At 38.3% G+C, this 22,729-nt stretch overlaps 1 protein-coding gene across 1 annotated transcript in view; it reads right to left on the reverse strand.

The window, feature by feature from the left end:
* Nucleotides 1–15,238: 15,238 nt before the first annotated feature.
* Nucleotides 15,239–22,729, reverse strand: part of LOC107733072 (metabotropic glutamate receptor 7-like) — a 125,895-nt gene continuing 118,404 nt past the window's right edge. Inside the window, exon 7 of the mRNA XM_016544570.1 lies at nt 15,239–16,612. Coding sequence (XP_016400056.1) covers nt 16,566–16,612 — 47 coding nt within the window. The 3' untranslated portion in view covers nt 15,239–16,565. The remainder of the gene's footprint in view (nt 16,613–22,729) is intronic.

Raw genomic sequence — 22,729 nt, forward strand, 5'->3', positions numbered from 1 at the left:
GAGAGCTCTTGGCTAAATGTATTTTTACATTTAAAAATGTAAAAGGGGGAGCTTGATATAATCTCTTTCTTCAGCACATCAACAGTGGTGAGAGCGGCAAAAGTGGAGGAATGATATCTGACTGTAGCAGGCGAGAGTTTGGAGGTATGGAGCAGGCCCAGAGGAATCACAGCGGAGGCGGCTGACATGAGGCCGAGCATCCTCTGGAAAACTCTGAGAGGACATGAAGTCCCAGGTTTGGATGCTAGCTTGCATGCTAGCCACTGAATTGTCAGGGAGCGTTCCGGCATAATCAGTGCCCGCATCCAGGCTGAATTGATAATTGTCCCCAGGAAGACTACTTGCTGACTGGGAGACAGAGAGCTCTTGGCTAAATGTATTTTTACATTTAAAAATGTAAAAGGGGGAGCTTGATATAATCTCTTTCTTCAGCACATCAACAGTGGTGAGAGCGGCAAAAGTGGAGGAATGAACACGTGCTGAGTAGGGTCCGCACCATGTCCTGGTGAGTTCTCCATGAACCTCCGGGAAGAACGGGGCGGGCCGCTGGCGGGAGGATTGTTGACAGCGTTCTGGCAGGAAGCACTCATCTAAATGGCCACGGACGGGCTCTTCAGGAGCCGACCAGTACAGGCCGAGATTGTGAACATGAGTGCTGCCCAGGCAAGCGACGCACTCACCTTGCCCGTCTGAGTTATGCAGGGACATTTGCAACAACGTCGCTGGAAACTTGCAGGAAATTACCTCAGAAATGTGCTCTTATTGTCACAGGATGGCCGCAGGGGAAACGCTTGTTGGAGGCGTTCTTCCGCTACTGGGGCTCTTCTATGGCGAGCAGGCTTCGAGCTTCTTGCTTCGTCTTCAGAGTACAGAGAGGAGATGATATTCATACTCAAGGAGAAAAATTCTGACAAAATGTCGCTCAGAGCCGAATAATATAGTAGTACCCTTATGGCAGGTTGAAGCGCCATTTGTTCGTGCAGCTACACAAACATGAATAAATCAGGCTTCAGTATTCAGAGTAAACAGGAGTTTACCCCCATAGCGCTCAACGCAACTGGAGAGACCGTTTGAAACTTCAAGTTTCAGGCCAAATTTTGTGCCCAGTTCATGGGAAGTGCCTTGAAATAGCAAAAAGCTTTTTTCAAGATGGATTATGTGGCCAGTTTTTATCGTCCTCTCAGATGTTTGGCCTCTTGTAAGGGTCAGTCCACAGTTCTGCTATCAGCTCTCTATGCATTCAGGCCCTTTGCAATGCTATCTGCCAGCACAGCCAGTCTCTATTTATTTGAGAACAAGAGTCTGTACCATGCCTATTCCAGCCACTATTTCAGGGAGACATGTATTTTTGGTCGCTGCATGATAGAATTAAGTCTTTAAATGTTTCCCATGGTGTAATTAGGCCACCCACACATGTGAGAAGCTGGCTGGTGATTGGAGGGGGATGTCAGATCCTCGGCCCCTGCACATCTCCTCAGCTGGCGGTATCAGCAAGTTGCGCGCTTTCACCACAGTTTTAGATTATGACAATGAGAACCATCGCAGGTTAAGAGGAAAGCTGTAATAGATTTTATGTGTGAAATGCTTCAGTGCAATTTGGTGCTTGTTCTAAAGCTGAACAAATTTAGTGGATGTTGACTAGTCCAGCTGTGCAAAAATACACAATATGATGATATGATATGATATGATATGATATATGATATGATATAGTAGTGACTATATCTGCTAGTTACAGACTATATCTTTCTACTGGAAAGATATTAAATGCCGGCAAGGGCTTTACACAGTATTTGATCTTATTTTTCATTTAATATTCATGTATTATTAATTTAACTTACTATTACTTTTAATTGAAATTATACAATGTTTGAACTTATTTCATTATATTAGTTTAGTTTTATTTTCTTAAAAGTATACTTAAATTTAATAATTTAATAAATTATTAAATTAAATTTCATATTCATTTAATAATACTTAATTAATTCAAATTAAACATTATTAGATCTTATATTTTATAATAATTGTTTAGTTTAAGTTTTCTATTTCTCCTTTTAATTAAATATATTATGTAATGTTACTTAAATTTGATTTAATATCCATTCAGTTTAATTATGTTAATATTAATATTATGTTAATAACAATATTCATTGTATATTAAATTTAAATTTCAATCAAAATTACGCAGTATTTGATCTTATATTTTATATCATTAGTTTAGTTTTATTGTTTGTTATTTTAATATTAATTAAATTTAATGATTTCAATTTAATTTAAATTAAATTTTCCATAAATTAAACTGTATTCGATCCTATATTTCAAAATATTTGTTTACTTTAATTTTTTTCTATTTGTTCTTTTAATTTAATTATTTAATATTAATTAAACTTGATTTAATACTCATTTAATTAATTTATTATTCATTTAACAATAATTTAATTTTAAATAAAAGTAAAAACTATTTAATATTTTATTTCATAATTTTAGGTTTTTATATTTGTTCTTTTAAAATATTAAACTTAATAATAATTTAATATTAGTTCAATTTAATTTAATGATTTCATATTCATTTAATTTGAATTGAAATTAAACAGTATTCAATCTTATATTTCATAATTTGTTTATTTTGATATTTGTTCTATAAAATGTTAATTGAACTTAACCTAATTTAATTTAATAACAACTCAGTTTATTTTAATATTAATTTCATTTAAATTAACATTCATGTAATTTTAATTAAAATTTTAATTTTAATTTAAACATATCCATCTATCCATCAAATTTTGGCACTGTGTTGGTTAGCTCTAGCAAGCTCTTCATGCATTTAAATCAGCTGTCTTGAGGAGGTAATTTCAAATCAACATTTTTGAAGTCAAACTGAGATAATTACAGAGTCCAACATTTGCTTTTTGCTAGAATAATCTCTAATCAAAATCTACTATTAAGTAGTAGACGGTTGAGTACCATTTCTTTATGTACAATAGATTCTTAATATTTTTTTTCCTCATTATTTGTACATTTAGTAAACGTTTGAACTTAAATGGCGTTAAACAGTGTTTTTACTGTTCTTACTTATTATAATTTTTGTATTTAAATCTTATAACTGACGTGTGTAATTTCTGTACCACTAACATCACAAAATGAAACTGCAAAACTGTTTTGCATCTTAAAAAATAGCAGATATCAAACTGTGTCCTACACTAGATAGATTGTGCAGCCCTTCAAATGTCCCACACATTTTATATACTAAAGCATAGTGTCTGTCCTCATAATGCAAAGCAGTTTATTGTGTTTCATGTTAGTGTGGCAAATCCTGCAACAATTTGCCTCGTAATATTCTTAGGCCCATATTGACATAAGATAAATTTCAGTTGTATCTCTGAGTCACCGCTTCATGGAATGAAATATATTTATCCAACAATACGCAATATGCATCCAGTCAGCACACAGGAAACGAATTGAAAACACTTTAAATGAGACCTGTAATGGTTGCTGTTGTGTATTCGTCAATACATCAGCAGAGAAAAATTGTGTCATTTTTGAAATTGCTAATGCATTCTGGAAGCTTTCGAGCTAGAAATGCCTTCAGTGACCTATGGATGTGTTTCTTCATATTGCGTCTGCATTCTGTGTCTCATTTTTGGCTGTTCATCTTCAGGGTCACAAAGATGACATAAAAGGTTAATTCACCCAAAAGTGACAATGAAAATAGTTGTTGTTTGCTCATCCACAACCAATTTCGTCAGTCAATCAAAAAAAAAAAAGTTTTGAAGAATGTTCAAGCTAACATGGTAAAATGTTATCAACTCGTCAAAACATGCTTGCACTTGCAGCTTCCTAAACCCCATAGAAACATTCTAAAACATTTTATCACCACACTAAAACATGCTAGCAATGTGCTAAATCATGTTAACAGTGTTCCAAAACATGTTAGAAGTGTGCTAAAATGTTTGTAACTTGTTAAAACATGTTAGCAACTTCCCAAAACATGCTAGCAATGCGCCAAACCATGTTACAAACAAGTTAAAACGTGAGCAACATACCAAAACATGTTAACAATGTGTCAAAACATGTTTGCAGTGTGCCAAAACATCATAGCAACTTACCAAAATATTCTAACATTCTAGCAGTGTGCTAAAACATGCTAGCAACTTGTTAAAACATGCTAGTAACTTTTTATATATAATTAAGTATATTTCAGAAAAATACTTATTAAAAAAAAAAACTAATAAAAAAATTTTAGTTAAAGGGGTGATAGGATGCTACATGCACTTTTACAAGTTGTTTGAACCGAAATGTGTGTTGGCAGTGTGTGTACACAACCACCCTATAATGATAAAAATCCACCAAGTAGTTTTTTGTTAATCTACTAAAATCTTTACCCCTTTCTCAAATTGAGCCGATCTCAGATGCCTGTCTGTGTGATGTCACAAAAACAGGCCCCTCCCACGATAGTTTGATAGACAGTAGCGTTTCAGCACAGACTGGACTGGTGTCTTACCTTAGACCCGCCCTGAGTGAGCTGTCAAACTAACCTACAGACTTTTCATTACGACCCTAAAGAATCATATCAACTTGTGGAAAATGGGCATCCTATGACCCCTTTAAAATGTCAGTGCAAAGCCTTAAAACATAAAATCCCAATCAAGGAATTAAAAAAAAACTAATGGTCTCTTGACAGCCACAGAAACAATCTAATTGGTTTGTTAACATGTTTAAGGAAACCCTGAGACCTCAAGCCATCAGGCTCAGAGTGGTTAGATGGCCTTTGACACCTTTAAACAAAAAGAGACAGAGATAAGTGAGGTCACTGTGAAATATGATTAAACTAGAGGCTCGCACACGGCTATGATTTAAAGAGCCTGCTGAAAACAATTCATCTTCACAACCCACACACATAGTCAGCCATTTGTTTTTTCTGGAACAAAAAACTAAAAGTGGGAGAGAGGAGGACATGCCGTGGGGTAGGTGGACCAAACTGGGCCATATAAAGCCTGTCTCTTTGGGAATATTTTAACAGGTAAACACATAACAATTAATATGTGCAAATGCCAGGGTTTGAAAGCAATGCAGACGCAGTGTTCGACTTTTTTACTGTGCTTTATAAACATCTGGTTTGTTGAAGGGAGAGAGAGAAATTTTGTGATCATTTACAATTCATGTAACATTTGTAAACAAACTCAGTGTTTCAAAAATAAACATAAAATAACACACTTTTTTTTTCACTGTAATTATCACATTTATCATCCAGTTGGTGACGTTCAAAGTTCAAATCTATTTCACCAGAGAATCTCTAATAAAGTAGCCTACTTGAAGCTTTGGGAAGTCTGATTCATCGATTAATGCCAAACGGCTCACTCATACAGGTAGCTTTGGAAAGTCCGATTCATTCTAGTAAATCGGTTCATCCAAAACCATCCTCTCTCACAGGTAGCTGTGGATGGAAATCCTGATATGAATTTGTGAATCAGTTCATTCTAAACATCATCTCTTTCCACTCTCATTTAGGGTGTGTCTCAATCAGCTCCCTAGTTCAGTAGTCAGGGCACTGATCAGGGAGTCGGCCATTGTAAGGGCTGTCTCAATCGCGAAATCCTTCCAGTGCACTGGAACGTTCACTCCCTGAAAAATCCCACAATACACCACAAAAAACTAGGGAGCATTGATGCTCACTAAGCTCCCTTACTGGAAATGACGACACATTTCTGAAGCGCGAAACAAACCACATGAGCCAACTCGATAAATATAATGACACACGATAGATGATTTAATAAGACAAACTGTTTTATTAGTATATTGTGTTATATAAACACACATCGCTCGACAGGTAATGAACACATCTAGTTAACATCTTAACCAGTGACCGAATTTGTGTACACGATATATTGATTCACGTGCTCGGGAGCTGGGGAGCTGATTGAGACGCACCCTTAGTTTTGGAAATTCTAGTGAGTCGACTCATTCTAAATGGTTCTATCTTACATGTAGTGTTGAAAAGCCTGATTCATTCTAGTGAATCGATTTATGTCCCTCTTACATATGTGGCTTTGAATTCATTCATGAATCGATTCAATATAAATGGCCCCCTCTCACACGTGTAGAAAAGTTCAATTGACATAATTCATTCAAAGCCAGTTCACTGAACTATTTTTGACTAGGTAAGATGTAAATTAAGATGTTTTTGTTGTAGGCTATTCACTACAGGCTGTCACACTCCTGGACTGTTTGTTGTGTTTTCTTTCCCCATGTGCTCTGTGTGACCTAGTTTCAGTCTCCCGTTCATTATGTCATTTGGTTCAGTTTTGTCTAGTTAATTATCTTTATTTGCTAACCTACTTCAGTTGTGTTCTGTTCACTGTTTGCTGTCCGGTATTGTTAATGTTACCCTTTGTGTTAGACCCTCTTTTTCGTGTGGATCACCATTAAAAGGATTTGTTGTTATAACCTTCGTCGTGCCTTCGTCTCCCTAACAGCAGTAGCGTGACAAAATACCAGACCACCACAGAAAGTACCGCGACGTGTTCCCCTCGCGATTTATTTTCTTTTTTGAAAGAGTTTTTTGTTAGTTTTTCTGTATCCATGGATATCGCCGCCCTTTTCACCTCACTCGCCCGTAAAGACCTTCCCCTTTTGGACTATGCTGTTGAGTTCAGCCAGTTCGCCGTTGTAACAGCTTTTGATGATGCAACGCTGAACTCACAGTTCGGGATCGGGGCAAATTCCCATCGCCCCGTTGACCTCCCAGACACCACCAAACTGTGCTGGAGGGAGGCAATCATCCGGTGTCTGGAGGATTTGTTGTTATAACCTTCATCGTGCCTTCGTCTCCCTAACAGCAGTAGCGTGACACAGGCCTACCTGTTCAAGTTTGATGTTACAGTAACTAAAATCATTCATTCGAAACCACTTATTGTTTCGTAGCAGCAAAAATATGGCTCTCATTAAATCATAAATTGTATAATTAAAGAGTATATCTTTTATTTACAAATCAAACCTTTGTTTTCCAGCTCTTCAATGTAGCTATTGTTCATCTTTAGCTTATAGTGTATCTAACTACTTTACTTTTTCAAAAGTACAGTAGCTTGACTATAACTACTTAAAATTTTGATTAGTTTCAAAGTAGCTTGCCCAACACTGGAAATCACGCCAGCAGTTTTGGCGGCCCCCTTCATCGGGACCTGAGGGCAACTGTCTCAGTCGGTTCTCCTCTACTCTAAACCTGGGTCTGACCAAAGGGGGGCTTGTCTAGCAAGAATGATGGAGGCTTACAGTGTCATAGCCATAGTGATCTATCTCCAGCGCCTGCTTCTGTTGTGTCCTGCTGGAGAAACGCTGCTGTCCTACAGAACTTGCTCTTATAGACTAAGGTTAATGGGTCAGAGTAGTAGGATTCTTATCACTTCATCCAACAAGGTCAAATACATAGTGACCCAGAAAAAGAGGTAAGCCGAGGGACCATTTTTGTGCAGCTAGTTGGTTATACTGTCTTTATTTGTGAAGAAGGGTGAAGGGAAGATGTATGAAGAGATATAGTGGTTAAAGATCTGGGCTAGCAACCGAAATGTTCCAGACGATCCATGGACATCACCACTGTGTCCTTGAGCAGGACAATTAACCTCAGGTTGTGGAGAGATTGTTTTTGCGTTAAAGGATGGTTTAGTTTCATGTAACAGCTGTTGCATTATTGTATGTTTATTTATTTATTTACTTTATTAATGATTTTATTAATTGTTGTGTTTGTTTTTTTGCATTGACCTAATGCTTTATTGACCAATCATCATCCAAGATCAGAACAATCAATCTAATAATACATATTTAATACTGTATGTCTCTGATATGGAAATTACATTCTGTGATTGGTATATACATAGTATTTTTTATTTTCTATTGATTTTGTGGTTTGCATTTTTTCCAAACCTGTTATCAAGATTTGGACTAAAAACGGTTTAAAATCCTAATTTGAGTGATTCTGTACATTTAACAATAAACAGGAAATAAAATAATTACATATACACAATTTATAACATTAAAAAAAATAATTGTGTGTATATATATACATATATACACACACACACACACACATACATACATACACATAATAAAATAATAAAGAAAAAATACAGTGAAAACCTAAAATGGGCAACAGTACTGCTTTTAGAACAAATGTTGGTTTGTAGTTATTGATAAACCCTTTCCAAATTATGTTTCTAGATGTTGCTTTTTTTCTGTGTCTCTCTCTCTCTCTCTCTCTCTTTCTCTCTCTCATAAAGTGAAAACCATATAGTAACAGGGTAATTTACTTAATTAAAATATTTGACTACAATTGTTTGACTACAATTAATTCATCAGATTAAATAAAAATATATGATGTTATGATTTTAATAGTTAGATACAGTCAAGGTGATCAAGACTTCTAAACTGAGACAGCCAAAACTCACCATTTTAGTGCAGGGAAACTAACATTTGCTTTAATGCTAGCTACATTTCATGCAAGGTCATTTTATGTTAAATAATGGCGTTTAATCTAACAAGACTACTGGTTGCCAAGAAAAATATGGGATTTATACATCGAATACTTTACAGCAACAATTTACACCCTATTTATGTAATTTTCTGCATACATCAACGTTACGCAACATGACATACAAAGGCGAAGATGATGAGCAAAGAGAAGTCTAGAGAGGGATCGTAGCATGCGCTGGGTGAGTGCATTCAAGAGCTTGTCGTGGGAAGTTGGTTTGTGCCATGATGAAAGCCATTCCCTGAAACAAACCCCATCCATCACTGCATCCCCAGAGCCCAAGACAGAGACAGAGCTCGCATCCTCTTCAGTCCTGCCGCTGCAGCTGCACACACAGACGCTAAAAGAAAGACACTTTCTCTTCAGTGCCAGTCTGTAGTGCTGAAATGCCATCGCTGTCCAAGTTTGCAGCACGCAGCTTCTGATGACTCAATTATGGGATAAATAAAAAGCTAGTAAAATAAAACATGGCTTCTTTAGAAATATAATGTCTTATATGAAATATACCTGAATGCATTTAAATTTGCTTTGGTTTAAAGTGCCTGTAAAATGCTACAATCTTAATGTAAGATAAACTATTGTAATAGTTAACTGTCATATGGAAATTTTAGATGATCATACAAAAACAAAAAGTGCAACAAGCACTTCTATATGTCCCACCCCATTAACGCAAGGAAAGAAAGGGGGCTCTGGGTCACTAATGCACGCTATACAACTGATTTGAAAGCTGTTCACGTCCTCAGCAGTAAGTCAAGTTTGTTCCCAGTGAGTGCTATATTCCACCAGGGCTGTCCCAGGATTGCCATATTTGTGATATTCATGAACGGGATCTTAAGGAAAAACTGATGGGCGGAGGGAATCCAGTTCAGGGGTGTTAGCATGACATCTCTGCTTTTTGTGGATGATGTTGTCCTGAAGGCTTCATCAGGCTGTGACCTTCAGTGATTACTTGGGTGGTTTGCGGCCGAGTGCAAAGCAGCAGGAATGAAGGTGAGCACCTCCAAATCTGAGGCCGTGGTTCTCAGCCAGAAAAGGGTAGATTGCTTCCCCATGTAGAGTAGTTCATGTACCTCGGGGTCTTGTCCACAAGTGAGGGTATGTTGGAGCATGAGATTGACAGGCGAATCGGTGCAGTGGCAGCAGTAATGCGGTCAGTGTACCGGGAAGTCATGGTGAAGAGAGCTAAGCCTGAAGGTGAAGCTGTCAATTTACCAGTCGATCTATGTTCCAACCCTCACCTATGGTCATGAGCTCTGGGTAATGACCAGGAGAACAAGATTGCTGGGTACAAGTGGCCAAAATGAGTTTTCTCTGCAGGATGTCTGAACTGAGTCTGAGAGACAAGGTGTGAAGCTCGGACATCCCGGAGAGATGTAGAATAAAGCCACTGCTCCTCCGTGTGGACAGGAGCCAGCTGAGGTGGTTCGGGCATCAGGTCAGGATGCCTCCCGGTTGCTTTCAGGTGGAGGTGTTGTGGGCATCTCCAACTGGGAAGAGACCACGGGGCAGACCTAGGGCATGCTGGAGGGATTACATCTCTTGACTAGTCTGGGAACGCCTTGGTATTCCCCAGGATGAGCTATGAACGGATGTGTGTCCTTACTTAGCCAACTGCCACCGCGACCCAGTCCCAGATGAGACATGACATACAAAGGCGAAGATGATGAGCAAAGAGAAGTCTAGAGAGGGATCGTAGCATGCGCTGGGTGAGTGCATTCAAGAGCTTGTCGTGGGAAGTTGGTTTGTGCCATGATGAAAGCCATTCCCTGAAACAAACCCCATCCATCACTGCATCCCCAGAGCCCAAGACAGAGACAGAGCTCGCATCCTCTTCAGTCCTGCCGCTGCAGCTGCACACACAGACGCTAAAAGAAAGACACTTTCTCTTCAGTGCCAGTCTGTAGTGCTGAAATGCCATCGCTGTCCAAGTTTGCAGCACGCAGCTTCTGATGACTCAATTATGGGATAAATAAAAAGCTAGTAAAATAAAACATGGCTTCTTTAGAAATATAATGTCTTATATGAAATATACCTGAATGCATTTAAATTTGCTTTGGTTTAAAGTGCCTGTAAAATGCTACAATCTTAATGTAAGATAAACTATTGTAATAGTTAACTGTCATATGGAAATTTTAGATGATCATACAAAAACAAAAAGTGCAACAAGCACTTCTATATGTCCCACCCCATTAACGCAAGGAAAGAAAGGGGGCTCTGGGTCACTAATGCACGCTATACAACTGATTTGAAAGCTGTTCACGTCCTCAGCAGTAAGTCAAGTTTGTTCCCAGTGAGTGCTATATTCCACCAGGGCTGTCCCAGGATTGCCATATTTGTGATATTCATGAACGGGATCTTAAGGAAAAACTGATGGGCGGAGGGAATCCAGTTCAGGGGTGTTAGCATGACATCTCTGCTTTTTGTGGATGATGTTGTCCTGAAGGCTTCATCAGGCTGTGACCTTCAGTGATTACTTGGGTGGTTTGCGGCCGAGTGCAAAGCAGCAGGAATGAAGGTGAGCACCTCCAAATCTGAGGCCGTGGTTCTCAGCCAGAAAAGGGTAGATTGCTTCCCCATGTAGAGTAGTTCATGTACCTCGGGGTCTTGTCCACAAGTGAGGGTATGTTGGAGCATGAGATTGACAGGCGAATCGGTGCAGTGGCAGCAGTAATGCGGTCAGTGTACCGGGAAGTCATGGTGAAGAGAGCTAAGCCTGAAGGTGAAGCTGTCAATTTACCAGTCGATCTATGTTCCAACCCTCACCTATGGTCATGAGCTCTGGGTAATGACCAGGAGAACAAGATTGCTGGGTACAAGTGGCCAAAATGAGTTTTCTCTGCAGGATGTCTGAACTGAGTCTGAGAGACAAGGTGTGAAGCTCGGACATCCCGGAGAGATGTAGAATAAAGCCACTGCTCCTCCGTGTGGACAGGAGCCAGCTGAGGTGGTTCGGGCATCAGGTCAGGATGCCTCCCGGTTGCTTTCAGGTGGAGGTGTTGTGGGCATCTCCAACTGGGAAGAAACCACGGGGCAGACCTAGGGCATGCTGGAGGGATTACATCTCTTGACTAGTCTGGGAACGCCTTGGTATTCCCCAGGATGAGCTATGAACGGATGTGTGTCCTTACTTAGCCAACTGCCACCGCGACCCAGTCCCAGATGAGCGGCGGAAAATGGATAGATGGATATTATTATTATTGGAGGTTTTACAGCTTTGTTTAAGCTAGCGTTAAATCAATATTGTAGAGAAAGCAGCATGACTGATCCAGACATTTTAAGGTTACACAGGTCACGTTGAATTGAAGAATTTTCACTGCTCACCAAGGCTGTAAATACATACGACAACCTAAATTTAAAAATTTTTATTGTGCATTTAGCAATTAGGCTGAGATAAATATTCTTGCATTGCCTTTAGAAACGCATATAAATAAAGATCATAAAATTGCCAAATTGCCAAGCTACCAAGAAACCTTAATGAAACCAAACATATCTGGTGGTGCTTCTGTAACTGCACTTTATTGCCTCGGTGCGCAATGACAAATGCTAGCAGTTCTCTAAATAGCGCTGGTAATTATAGCCCAAAGTATCAACCCCAGATAAGACAAAAAGCTGAACGGCTGCCCCCTCCGCCCCAGGACAGATGAACATCGCTTTCACCGGTACGAGCAGAACACACACAAAAAAAACCCTCTGTCCTCTAAACTATAGGTGACTGAGATTCTTATTTCAAGTGCTAAGCGTCTCTGACATGATCCTCTAATGGAATTTTCAAGCACTGGGGCATTTTTGCCCCCCTCATTTCATTTGTTAAAGTCAGGCCTATAACTCACACAGGTTGTGCTTCGCAGAGCAAAGAGGATTTCTAATCTTTAAACAAAGAAAGTTAAAAAGCTAAAGAAAAGTGATACATACCTATGGTTTTTCTGCCTCTTCTCTCGCTGCTGTTAAATTTAACCTGTAGCTCAAGCATCGACGTGGCTGATGAAAACTAGAAGCAATCCTAAAGGGAGATTTCCGTCTAAATCCCATTTAAAATTCCCATAAGTACTGCGCTTCTGCATTTGTCATGTGCTCATGATTATTCCTTGAGAGCGCCTTTCCTCAAGACTGCTTGTTCAGGGAATTAAATCACTAACTTTACTGTCATAGTATCTTAAAACATGGCTGCCATCATCAGTCCAGTCCAATGAGGCCATATGATAACAACCTGACTTTTGCAATTACTTCCTTGGCAGTAGTTGATTTAGGGCACCTACACATGAGAGAACGCACATACATTGATTTCAATAGTGATTATGCATCACAAGGATATAAAATGGAAAATGCAATGCTTTTGTGAAAGTGAGAAATCGAATTCACTGTAATCCTGCTTGATTTCAAATTGACTGACTGCTGAAAGAGTTAAGTAGCATGCTAAAATAGCTACCAATGCTAAAAAAAAGAAAGAAAGGGTAACTAGAGTAATATGTAGATTTCCTTACAGTTAACCTGACAGCTTGGCATACTGCAAACTGTTAAATCTGATAGATTAACAAACAAATAGCTGATTACTGCTAAAATGCTAACCCAGATAGCACACGTACGTCCGCAAGATGTCTGTTAAAGATCACTTAATCTGGAAAGCATCTGCTGTGTACAAACATCTGATAGACTTTAAGATGTCAGTTTTACATTCATTCTAAATCATAAACATAAAGACATCTTCTAAACGTCTATCTGACATCTGATAGGAAACGTCCTACAGACATATTGCAGATGAGCAAACACTCTGAAAAATATGTCTTGCAGATGTCAAATAGACGTCTCCATGATGTCTATCAGGGACCAGTTACAACTGTTCACTACTGCAAGGTTTCCAGTTTGCTACTATGCACGTTTTTAAATGGTCAGCTATAATTGTTCAAAATGGACCTTTGGCATGCAGTTTTAGCAGTCAGCAGCTTTGCATACCACTAGCCAATATCCTGCTAGTTGATTAGCCTGCTATCCTACCTTACAGCTATAGCCTGACACCTTACTGCTAATTAAAAACTCTGCTAGATTATCATACCAGTAGTTGATTGGTTAAAATAGCTATAATGTTAAAAAAAAAAAAGAATAACAAGGTTATTTAGATTTTCTTTACAGCTAGTCTAACACAAGGCCATTCATTTATATATTTTTCTCTGCGGTATGAATTAAAATGACTGGAGGTCATTGAAAGAACAAGAATTCAGAACACACCAATAATTACTCTCGGTTAAATGTAAAAGAAAGTTATTAGCGTTTATGCCATCAAGGGATAGTTCACTCAAAAATAGTATATTATCCTAATTTACAGCATACTGCTAACTGACAAATATGTTATATTAGCATACAAAAAGCTAATCAGTCTGCTAAAATACTAATAATTATAATATCTGTTAGTCTAAACAATTTCCAGATTTGTACAATGGAAAGTACTAATAATTATATCTTACATATTATTTAACAAAAGCTAAAAAATAAATAAATGAATAAAAAATAGCCACAAAATTAACAGCATTCCATTTTAGCAGTTACTTTGTAAACTAAGCAGGTTAGTCGATTGGATGCCACTTGCCAATTATACTGCTAGTTTAACGCATAACTGATTAACCCTGAAGTCAGTCTAAGCTGCTTGCCTGGTCTGGTTTAGCAAACTGGTTTTAGATGGTTTTTGAACACTTCTTTAGCTGGTCAGGCTGGGAGACCAGATTAAACCAGCTATGTCTAGCTTAAACTAGCTAAAACCAGCCAACCAGCAACTAGAACTGCTTAGCCTTCTAAAATAAAATAAAGGATAACAAGACTATTTGTATTACTATACATTCAGCCTGACAGTTTAGCATACTACTGGTTAATAAGCATGCTAAGCAATAGCTAATTAAAACAGAGAGATGCTACAAAAGCTTAAGTGAAATTACTAATTTGATTACAACTAACCCGGCAGTTTATAGCATACTGCTAGTTGATAAACCTGATAGATTAACACAACAATAGCTGATTAGCGTGCTAAAAGCTATCACTGCTTCAAAAGGATAACTGGAATTACTCTTTTGATTTTCTAGAACTCAGTAATTTTTTTTTTGATTTCAATTTTTGAATGATTTCAAACACTTTTTCCACAGCTTCAAAATAAATCATATTCATTTATATGAATAATGCTCATCCTTTTTGGCTAATAACATTGTGTTCAAATGCAAGCAAATACCTTCATTTAAACAGATGTTGTTGTTTTTTTAAACACATGTATATAGTCGTATGTAATATTTTTTCATGCGGTAATTGTATGCTACTTGATTCAATCAGGAGAGCTATTTGCATGAGACATTTTCCAAACGAGTCGTGTGAATTAATACCGGATTGCGCAGTCCACTGGGGATCGAAATGAGTGTAATGACCCATGCAATTTCCATCTGATACATGGCATGTAAATTAGGATGTGACACCTTTTATGAGCGGCAAAATTTGCATTTCCCCATCATTCAAAACGCCAAGCTGTATGGCTGGTCAAATGTATAGCAAGGTAATTGTGTAACTACTTTGCAGTACGTTCACGACTAATTTCCTTAAAAATTGGCTTACTTTTAGTTATCTATATTGTGAGCCATTTCAATGAAATAATAAATTCAAGCATGCAAATTCAAGACTAATAATAATAATAATAAAATAATAATAATAATAATAAAAGTAATAAAAAATAACCAAATGGTTTTATTTCATGTTGGTACATTCTTAGACAACACCACATTATAGTTGCATGAGTGGCCAAACATAAAAGTCTTCCACAATATCAGCACATAAGCAGCAAGGGCAACATGAATATACTTAGTACAAACAGTATAAAACATACATGCTTTTTATTTTTTTTCATAGATTTTTTTTAAATATATATTCATATCTTTTGCACATTTCTCCATAAGTTCCAGGGCAGATAAAAATTCCAAGACAAATTAAAGCCATATTCTGCCTTGAGTGAGTGAATGTCTAAGAAATTCATGAAGGAAAAAAGAGAAAAATCAATAAAGGCTTGTAAAATCATCTGTAAACAGGCCATTGTGAGGGAACTGTGGTGAAAGTTTCATTTACTTCAACATCAAACATATCAAGCATGCATTGACAACTGCTACGCAAACACTTTCTTTAAAAAAGAACTCTGAAACACCATCGTCACCGGCGTTTAGTCACTGTAAAACCAATGCAACATCTCTCAAAGTCACTAAAAACACAGTCGATGGTCTACAAACCCTTACAAACATGGTGGGAATGTCGAAAAATGTGACACATTTATCATGTTAAAGGGCGAAAACCAGCGGAAATCCTCAAAATAAAGAAACAATATTCCAGGAATGAGATCTCAAAGAAAAGAATATGGCTTTAATACAATGTGCATCCAGAAAAGGCAAGGAAAACCAAAGAAGAAACGTTCAACTGAAACGTAAAAATAGCAGAAGGAAACCGAAATGCTGAAAGAACCACACAAATTCGCACAGAAAATCCCCAAAACTTGCAGTTTGGAAGTACATGTAAAGATGAGGAGGACCTCGAGGCCCAGCATTCCAAAGCCATGTTGATTCATCAGCACCCTGAAGAAAGTCTGCGATGGAGAATCAGAAGAAACGCCTTGTCGAAGGTCCATCACGCCAAGTGCAACCTCAATCGTTTGACTGGCGATCAGTCGTGTTGTGCCACTGTTACACCCCATCAGTTCCCTCCGTCAGAAAAAACTAAACAAACAACAACTACATTTATTTCCTCCAGTTGTAATTCCTGTTACTGTTACTTTTTTTGTAGATGTCAGGGTATTTCTTTTTTTTTTTTTTTTTGGGGTGGTTTTGCTGTTTTATGTTTCTTAAAGGTGTCGAAAATCAACTGATATCCTCTGTCGTTGGTTTAGCTGAGGGCCCAATCACTGTCCTGGCCCCCAGACGAAATAAGGATGGAAACAGAGGGACACTGAAAGCTTTTTCCCGCTTTACTTTTGTTCCAAAGAGCCAAGAGAAACCAGGAAGTGCCATCGATCACCTTCCTCCTGTGATGGAGGCCCTCAGATCACAAGGTCATTGTAGCTTACGTATTTCTTAGCAGCCGGACCTGCAAGGAGAGAAAGATAAAAGATAGCTTTTCATTTGAAATTTCTTCCTTTTTTTCTTGCTGAAAATGAGCGGAATTCATTGATTCCTCTCAGGAGGCCTGATGGGGACACTTTTTAGGACATGAAGTTTGTTGGTATGGAACAGAGAACGTCCACAATCAGATGATTAAAGCCATTAAAATGCCACAGATTTCATTTCATTACCAAATGTACTCTTTATTCAATAAATAAATAAATAAATAAATACATAAATGTGTTTTTTGATACTGAAATAATACAGTTATATATTATCATTTTGATCACCATTGTTACTAAGTAATTAATTACTGTAATTTAATTACTTTTCCATTGAAAAAGTAAGGGATTACTCTTACATTTAATTACAGTTACTTCTGATGTAAATGCATTCAATACTATATAGACTATAGAATAATTCTGTATATAAAACAATATAACATCAAAATCTGACATCTAATGTTAAAATGTAGGTTTTTAATGTAACCTCCCTTTAAATACTTTATATAATTTATGCAGTTTTATATTATTTATTCAAAACAATTAAGAGCAGTTTCATGTCTATCCTTGTAATGTTCAACTGGACGTGGTTGATATGGGATTTAGAAATTAATTATTAATAAGTAATGCAAATACTTTTTAGAGAGAGTAATTTGTACAGTAATCTAATTACAATGTTGAAGACGTAATTAGTAGGTAATAATTAATAATTTTTGTATAACTTGCCCAACACTGTTGATCACATTATACTTGCTATAATACATGTGTTTATTTATTTTTATTTATTCATTTATTTTACACGTGAGTGCTGTTTTCCTGCGTACAGCATTATTTGTAAATTGCCCCCAAAGTAATTATTTGTAGGTGGCTGTTAGTGTGTTGCCATGCAGTTGCTAGGGCATTCTGTGTGGTTGGTAGGGTGTTCTGAGAGGTTGATAGATGGTTGCTAGGGTGTTCTGAGTGGTTGCTAGGAATTTATGAGTGGATTATTGGGTGTTCTGAGTGGTTGCCAGGTTTATCTGAGTGGTTGTTATGTGATCTGTGTGGTTGCCATGGTGTATTGACAGGTTGCAAGGGTTTTTCTGGGTGGTTGCTAGAATGTTCTGGATGATTGCTAGGGTGTTCTAGGTGGTTACTATGGTGTTCTGTGTGGTTGCTTGTTTTTGAGAGACTGACAGAGGATTGCTAGTGTGCTTTAGGCGGTTACTCTGGTGTTCTGGGTGGTTGCTATGATGTTCCATGTGGAGTGCTTGGTTGTTCTGTGTATTTGCTGTTGATAGAAGGTTGCTAGTGTGTTCTGAGAGGTTGATAGATGGTTGCTAGGGTGTTCTGAGTGGTTGCTAGGAAGTTATACGTGGATTAAAGGGTGTTCTGGATGGTTGCCAGGGTTTATCTGAGTGGTTGTAATGTGATCTGAGTGGTTGCCATGGTGTATTGACAGGTTGCAAGGGTTTTTCTGGGTGGTTGCTAGGGTGTTCTATGTGGTTAATATGGTGTTCTGGGTGCTTGCTTGTTTTTGAGAGTTTGGAAGAAGGTTGCTAGGGTGCTTTAGGTGGTTACTATGGAGGTCTGGGTGGTTGCTAGGATGTTATGAGTTTGTTGTTCTGTTTTGTCAATTAGTTTGTAAGCAAGTGCATCAACTTGTAAGCTAACTGGTTACAATAGATTAGATTAACTTTACAGCTTAGCATATGGCTAATTGATTAGCCTGTTAGCTTAACATATAGCGAACTCATTAGCCCACATCACTAGCTGATTAGACTGCTCGATTACCACAGCATTACTTGATTAGCCTGCTAACATAACCCCTGGTACCTTAAACAAACATTATTTTGATTATATATAAAAAAAAATCATAAATTCAGATTAAAATTTAAACCAGCTCAACAAGATGTTATAACTAACTTCTCAGTCCGACTGGCTGGTTTTATGCACTTCATACTAGTCCTTTAACCCTATTTTACATTGCATATTATGTTATGCAAGCTATAAATGGTCAAATGTAACACTTTTGCTGTTCTGTTTTATCAGTTAGTTTGTAAGATAAGCATAAGATAAGTGCATTAACTTGTAAGCTAGCTTGTAAGCATACAGTCAGTAGATTAGCTTTCTAGCTAGTATTGACAGGTTGCAAGGGTTTTTCTGGGTGGTTGCTAGAATGTTCTGGATGATTGCTAGGGTGTTCTAGGTGGTTACTATGGTGTTCTGTGTGGTTGCTTGTTTTTGAGAGACTGACAGAGGATTGCTAGTGTGCTTTAGGCGGTTACTCTGGTGTTCTGGGTGGTTGCTATGATGTTCCATGTGGAGTGCTTGGTTGTTCTGTGTATTTGCTGTTGATAGAAGGTTGCTAGTGTGTTCTGAGAGGTTGATAGATGGTTGCTAGGGTGTTCTGAGTGGTTGCTAGGAAGTTATACGTGGATTAAAGGGTGTTCTGGATGGTTGCCAGGGTTTATCTGAGTGGTTGTAATGTGATCTGAGTGGTTGCCATGGTGTATTGACAGGTTGCAAGGGTTTTTCTGGGTGGTTGCTAGGGTGTTCTATGTGGTTAATATGGTGTTCTGGGTGCTTGCTTGTTTTTGAGAGTTTGGAAGAAGGTTGCTAGGGTGCTTTAGGTGGTTACTATGGAGGTCTGGGTGGTTGCTAGGATGTTCCAAGTGGGGTGCTTGGGTGTTCTGGTTGTTTTCTGTTAATATAAGTTTGCTAGGGTGTTTCGGGTGGTTGCTAGGATGTTCTAGGTGGTTTCCAGGGTGTTCTGTGTAGTTGCTAGGATGTTCTGGATGGTTGCTAGGGTGCTTTATGTGGTTATTATGGTGTTCTGGGTGGTTGCTATGATGTTCCAAGTGGAGTGCTTGGTTGTTCTGTGTATTTGCTGTTGATAGAAGGTTGCTAGGGTGTTCTGAGAGATTGATAGATGGTTGCTAGGGTGTTCTGAGTGGTTGCTAGGAAGTTATAAATGGGTTCTTGGGTGTTATGGATGGTTGCCAGGGTTATAACAGATCACTAACTGATTAGACTGCTCGATTAACATATCATTATACAATTAGCCTGCTAACTGATTACAATTTAAACCAGACCATCACCACGATGTAAAAAAGATAACTTAAAGTCATTAACCTCCCTGAAACCTGCATATTTTATAACACAAGCTAAAAAATAAATTAAAAATTCACATTTAACATTTGCTGTTCTTATCCATTGTTCTTGTTGTATTAACTTTGTAAGATAAGCAAGTGCATCAACTTGTAAGGCAACTGGTTAACGGACTAGCTATGCATATATCCAGTAGATTAGGTTTATAGCTATACAGCTAATTGATTAGCATGTTAACTTAACATATAGCTAACTTATTAGCCTACTAGTTTAGCACATCCTAGCTTAGCTTAGCTAGATTCTTGGGTGTTATGGATGGTTGCCAGGGTTATCTGAGTGGTTGCCATGGTGTATTGACAGGTTGCAATGGCTTTTCTGGGTGGTTGCTAGGGTATTCTAGGTGGTTACTATGGTGTTCTGGGTGGTTGCTTGTTTTTGAGAGATTGGAAGGTTGCTAGGGTGTTCTGAAAGATTGATAGATGGTTGCTAGGGTGCTAGGGTGTCCTGAGAGATTGATAGATGGTTGCTAGGGTGTTCTGAGTGGTTGCTAGGAAGTTATAAGTGGGTTCTTGGGTGTTCTGGATGGTTGCCAGGGTTTATCTGAGTGGTTGTTATGTGAACTGAGTGGTTGCCATGGTGCATTGACAGGTTACAAGGGTTTTTCTGGGTGGTTGCTAGAATGTTCTGGATGGTTGCTAGGGTGTTCTAGCTGGTAACTATGGTGGTCTGGGTGGTTGCTAGGATGTTTCAAGTGGGGTGCTTGGGTGTTCTTGTTGTTTGCTGTTAATAGAAAGTTGCTAGGGTGTTCCGGTTGGTTGCTAGGATGTTCTAAGTGGTTTCCAGGGTGTTCTGGGTAGTTGCTAGGATGTTATGGATGGTTGTTAGGGTGTTCTAGGTGGTTACAGTGGTGTTTTGGGTGGTTGCTTTACTTTATATTTTAATACTTATGGTAAGGTTATTTGAAAAATCCCTAACCCAAAGTCTGAGCAAGTTAAACTCACATAAAGGTAAATGACTGTGTTCATTGTGTGATGAAAAGCAACTCAAGATTAAAAAGCAGATGAATATTGCAGAAGTCTTATGTAAGAAGCCCTCAAATATCTACAGTCATAACAGCGTGACCTTCATACTCTGTCGCCGATGTGTTTGCAGAGTCTATGTAACTAAATGACTCCATTCTCAAATTACAGCGCTTATCCATGGATGCTTTCTGTGCTCTTTTGCATGTAAATGAACTTCTAAATATTTAAAAGTAAAGGTTACCAAGTAGAGAGATCATTGTGGCCTTTAAGAGTCAGTAGCCCCTTTAGAATTTTAGTTAAATGTCACTCCGACAGCCATCTATTCAGAAATGTGGCCTTGATGAATGTGGATTGAGGAAAGTGCTCTCAGTATACAAACACAAACATAAATACATTATAATACACATAATATGAGTCAGAAGGGTTAACTAGAGGCTGCAAAGTGGTTGAGAGGGCTTTTCTGGGTGGTTGCTAGGGTGTTCTGGATGGTTGCTAGGGATGTTCTGGGTGGTTGGTAGGGTGTTCTGGATGGTTGCAAGGTTGTTCTGGATGGTTGCAAGGTTGTTCTGTGTGGTTTCTAGGGTGTTTTGAGAAGTTGGTATGTGGTTTCTGCAGTGTTCTGAGTGGTTGCTAGTAGGATAAATCGAAAATAAAACACACGATTTGGCGGTTAGCTGCGATTTTTTTATGCACAGCTTGTCAGTGAAGTATGGTTGAATTCTGCTGCATCTAAAAGCCAGAGGGCGCTCTCGTGCAGAAACTCCAAATATGCCCCGCAGAAGAAGTACCATAACATGCTTAGTTCCAGGAAATGCCTATGGGCATCTTTCTATCACTGTTCTTCAAGCCTTCTCAGGTATTTTCATGATAATAAATTATATTTATATGATGATGATGTTTGATGAGTGTTGCTTTTACAAATGCACATTATTAGTGACTCAAACTCATAGTGATTTCAGACGGAGCATCACTTCCTACGGCTCAAAGAGCCATGCTTCATGGACAAGCTGCGCATAAAAACATAATCGCAGCCTTTGCGATATCATAATCACACTAGACAGGTCGATTTACGCAATATTTAGTGTTAATCGCGATTTATCGTGCAGCCCTAGTTGCTAGGGTGTTCTAGGTGGTTAATATGGTGTTCTGGTTGGTTGCTAGTGTTTCAAGAGATTCACAGAAGGTTGCTAGGAGTTCCGGTGGCAAAATATTTAGTTTCAAAATGAAATGCAAAAGCACCTGTTTGGCAATATTTTGGATTTTGAAAAGCCTGTTGGCTTTTTCCGTTTATCTAATGTAGAAGTTTCTTTGTTTTTTTTTACATTAATTTCTTATTTTTTTGTACCAAAGTGTTTGCTGATTTTTACTTTATTTAAAATGTGTGTATTTTTTATTTTATTTTACATCAAAGTGTATGCCGTGCCTCCAAGCCTTCTTATTCGCTTTGCTAAGAAACGTTCTATGTTTCTTATGTATTTGTTTCCACAGTGTTTGCTGATTTTCAGTTTTTTTATATTTAAACTTTGTGTAAGTTATTTGTTATTTTATATTAGGCCTATAGCATGATGGATTTTTATTTGTTTTGTTAATAAAAGTTCTATGTTTAATATACGTGAGTTTGTCGTTGTACACTGAATTGACGCTAAATTGAAAGTGAACGTAAAATGCGCACAGGCATTTACAAACGATTTAAAAGTGAAGGAAATCGAGGAAAAGAGGGAAACCTCCAACAAACTACACCCACGTGATCGGCTCCCCCCTGAGAGGGGTGTAGAGCGCAGTCTCGGGAGTACCCCCTGGCCTGCAAAGGGCGATGGGGGTATGTGACGAGTGGGGCAGGGCCGAGAGCCGTGGGAACGGAGTGAGGCCGGTGGAGTTAATGATAATGAGCGACACCTGCGCCACTCACTGATCTCGAGTCCCACGGAGGAGTTCCGGAAGGATAAAAGGAGGAGTGATGACAGTGTTGGTCGAGAGAGGACCATGCCT

This window comes from Sinocyclocheilus rhinocerous, unplaced genomic scaffold (assembly GCF_001515625.1).
Source record: "Sinocyclocheilus rhinocerous isolate Xijiao unplaced genomic scaffold, SAMN03320098_v1.1 scaffold4386, whole genome shotgun sequence".
Taxonomy (NCBI): Eukaryota; Metazoa; Chordata; class Actinopteri; order Cypriniformes; family Cyprinidae; genus Sinocyclocheilus; species Sinocyclocheilus rhinocerous.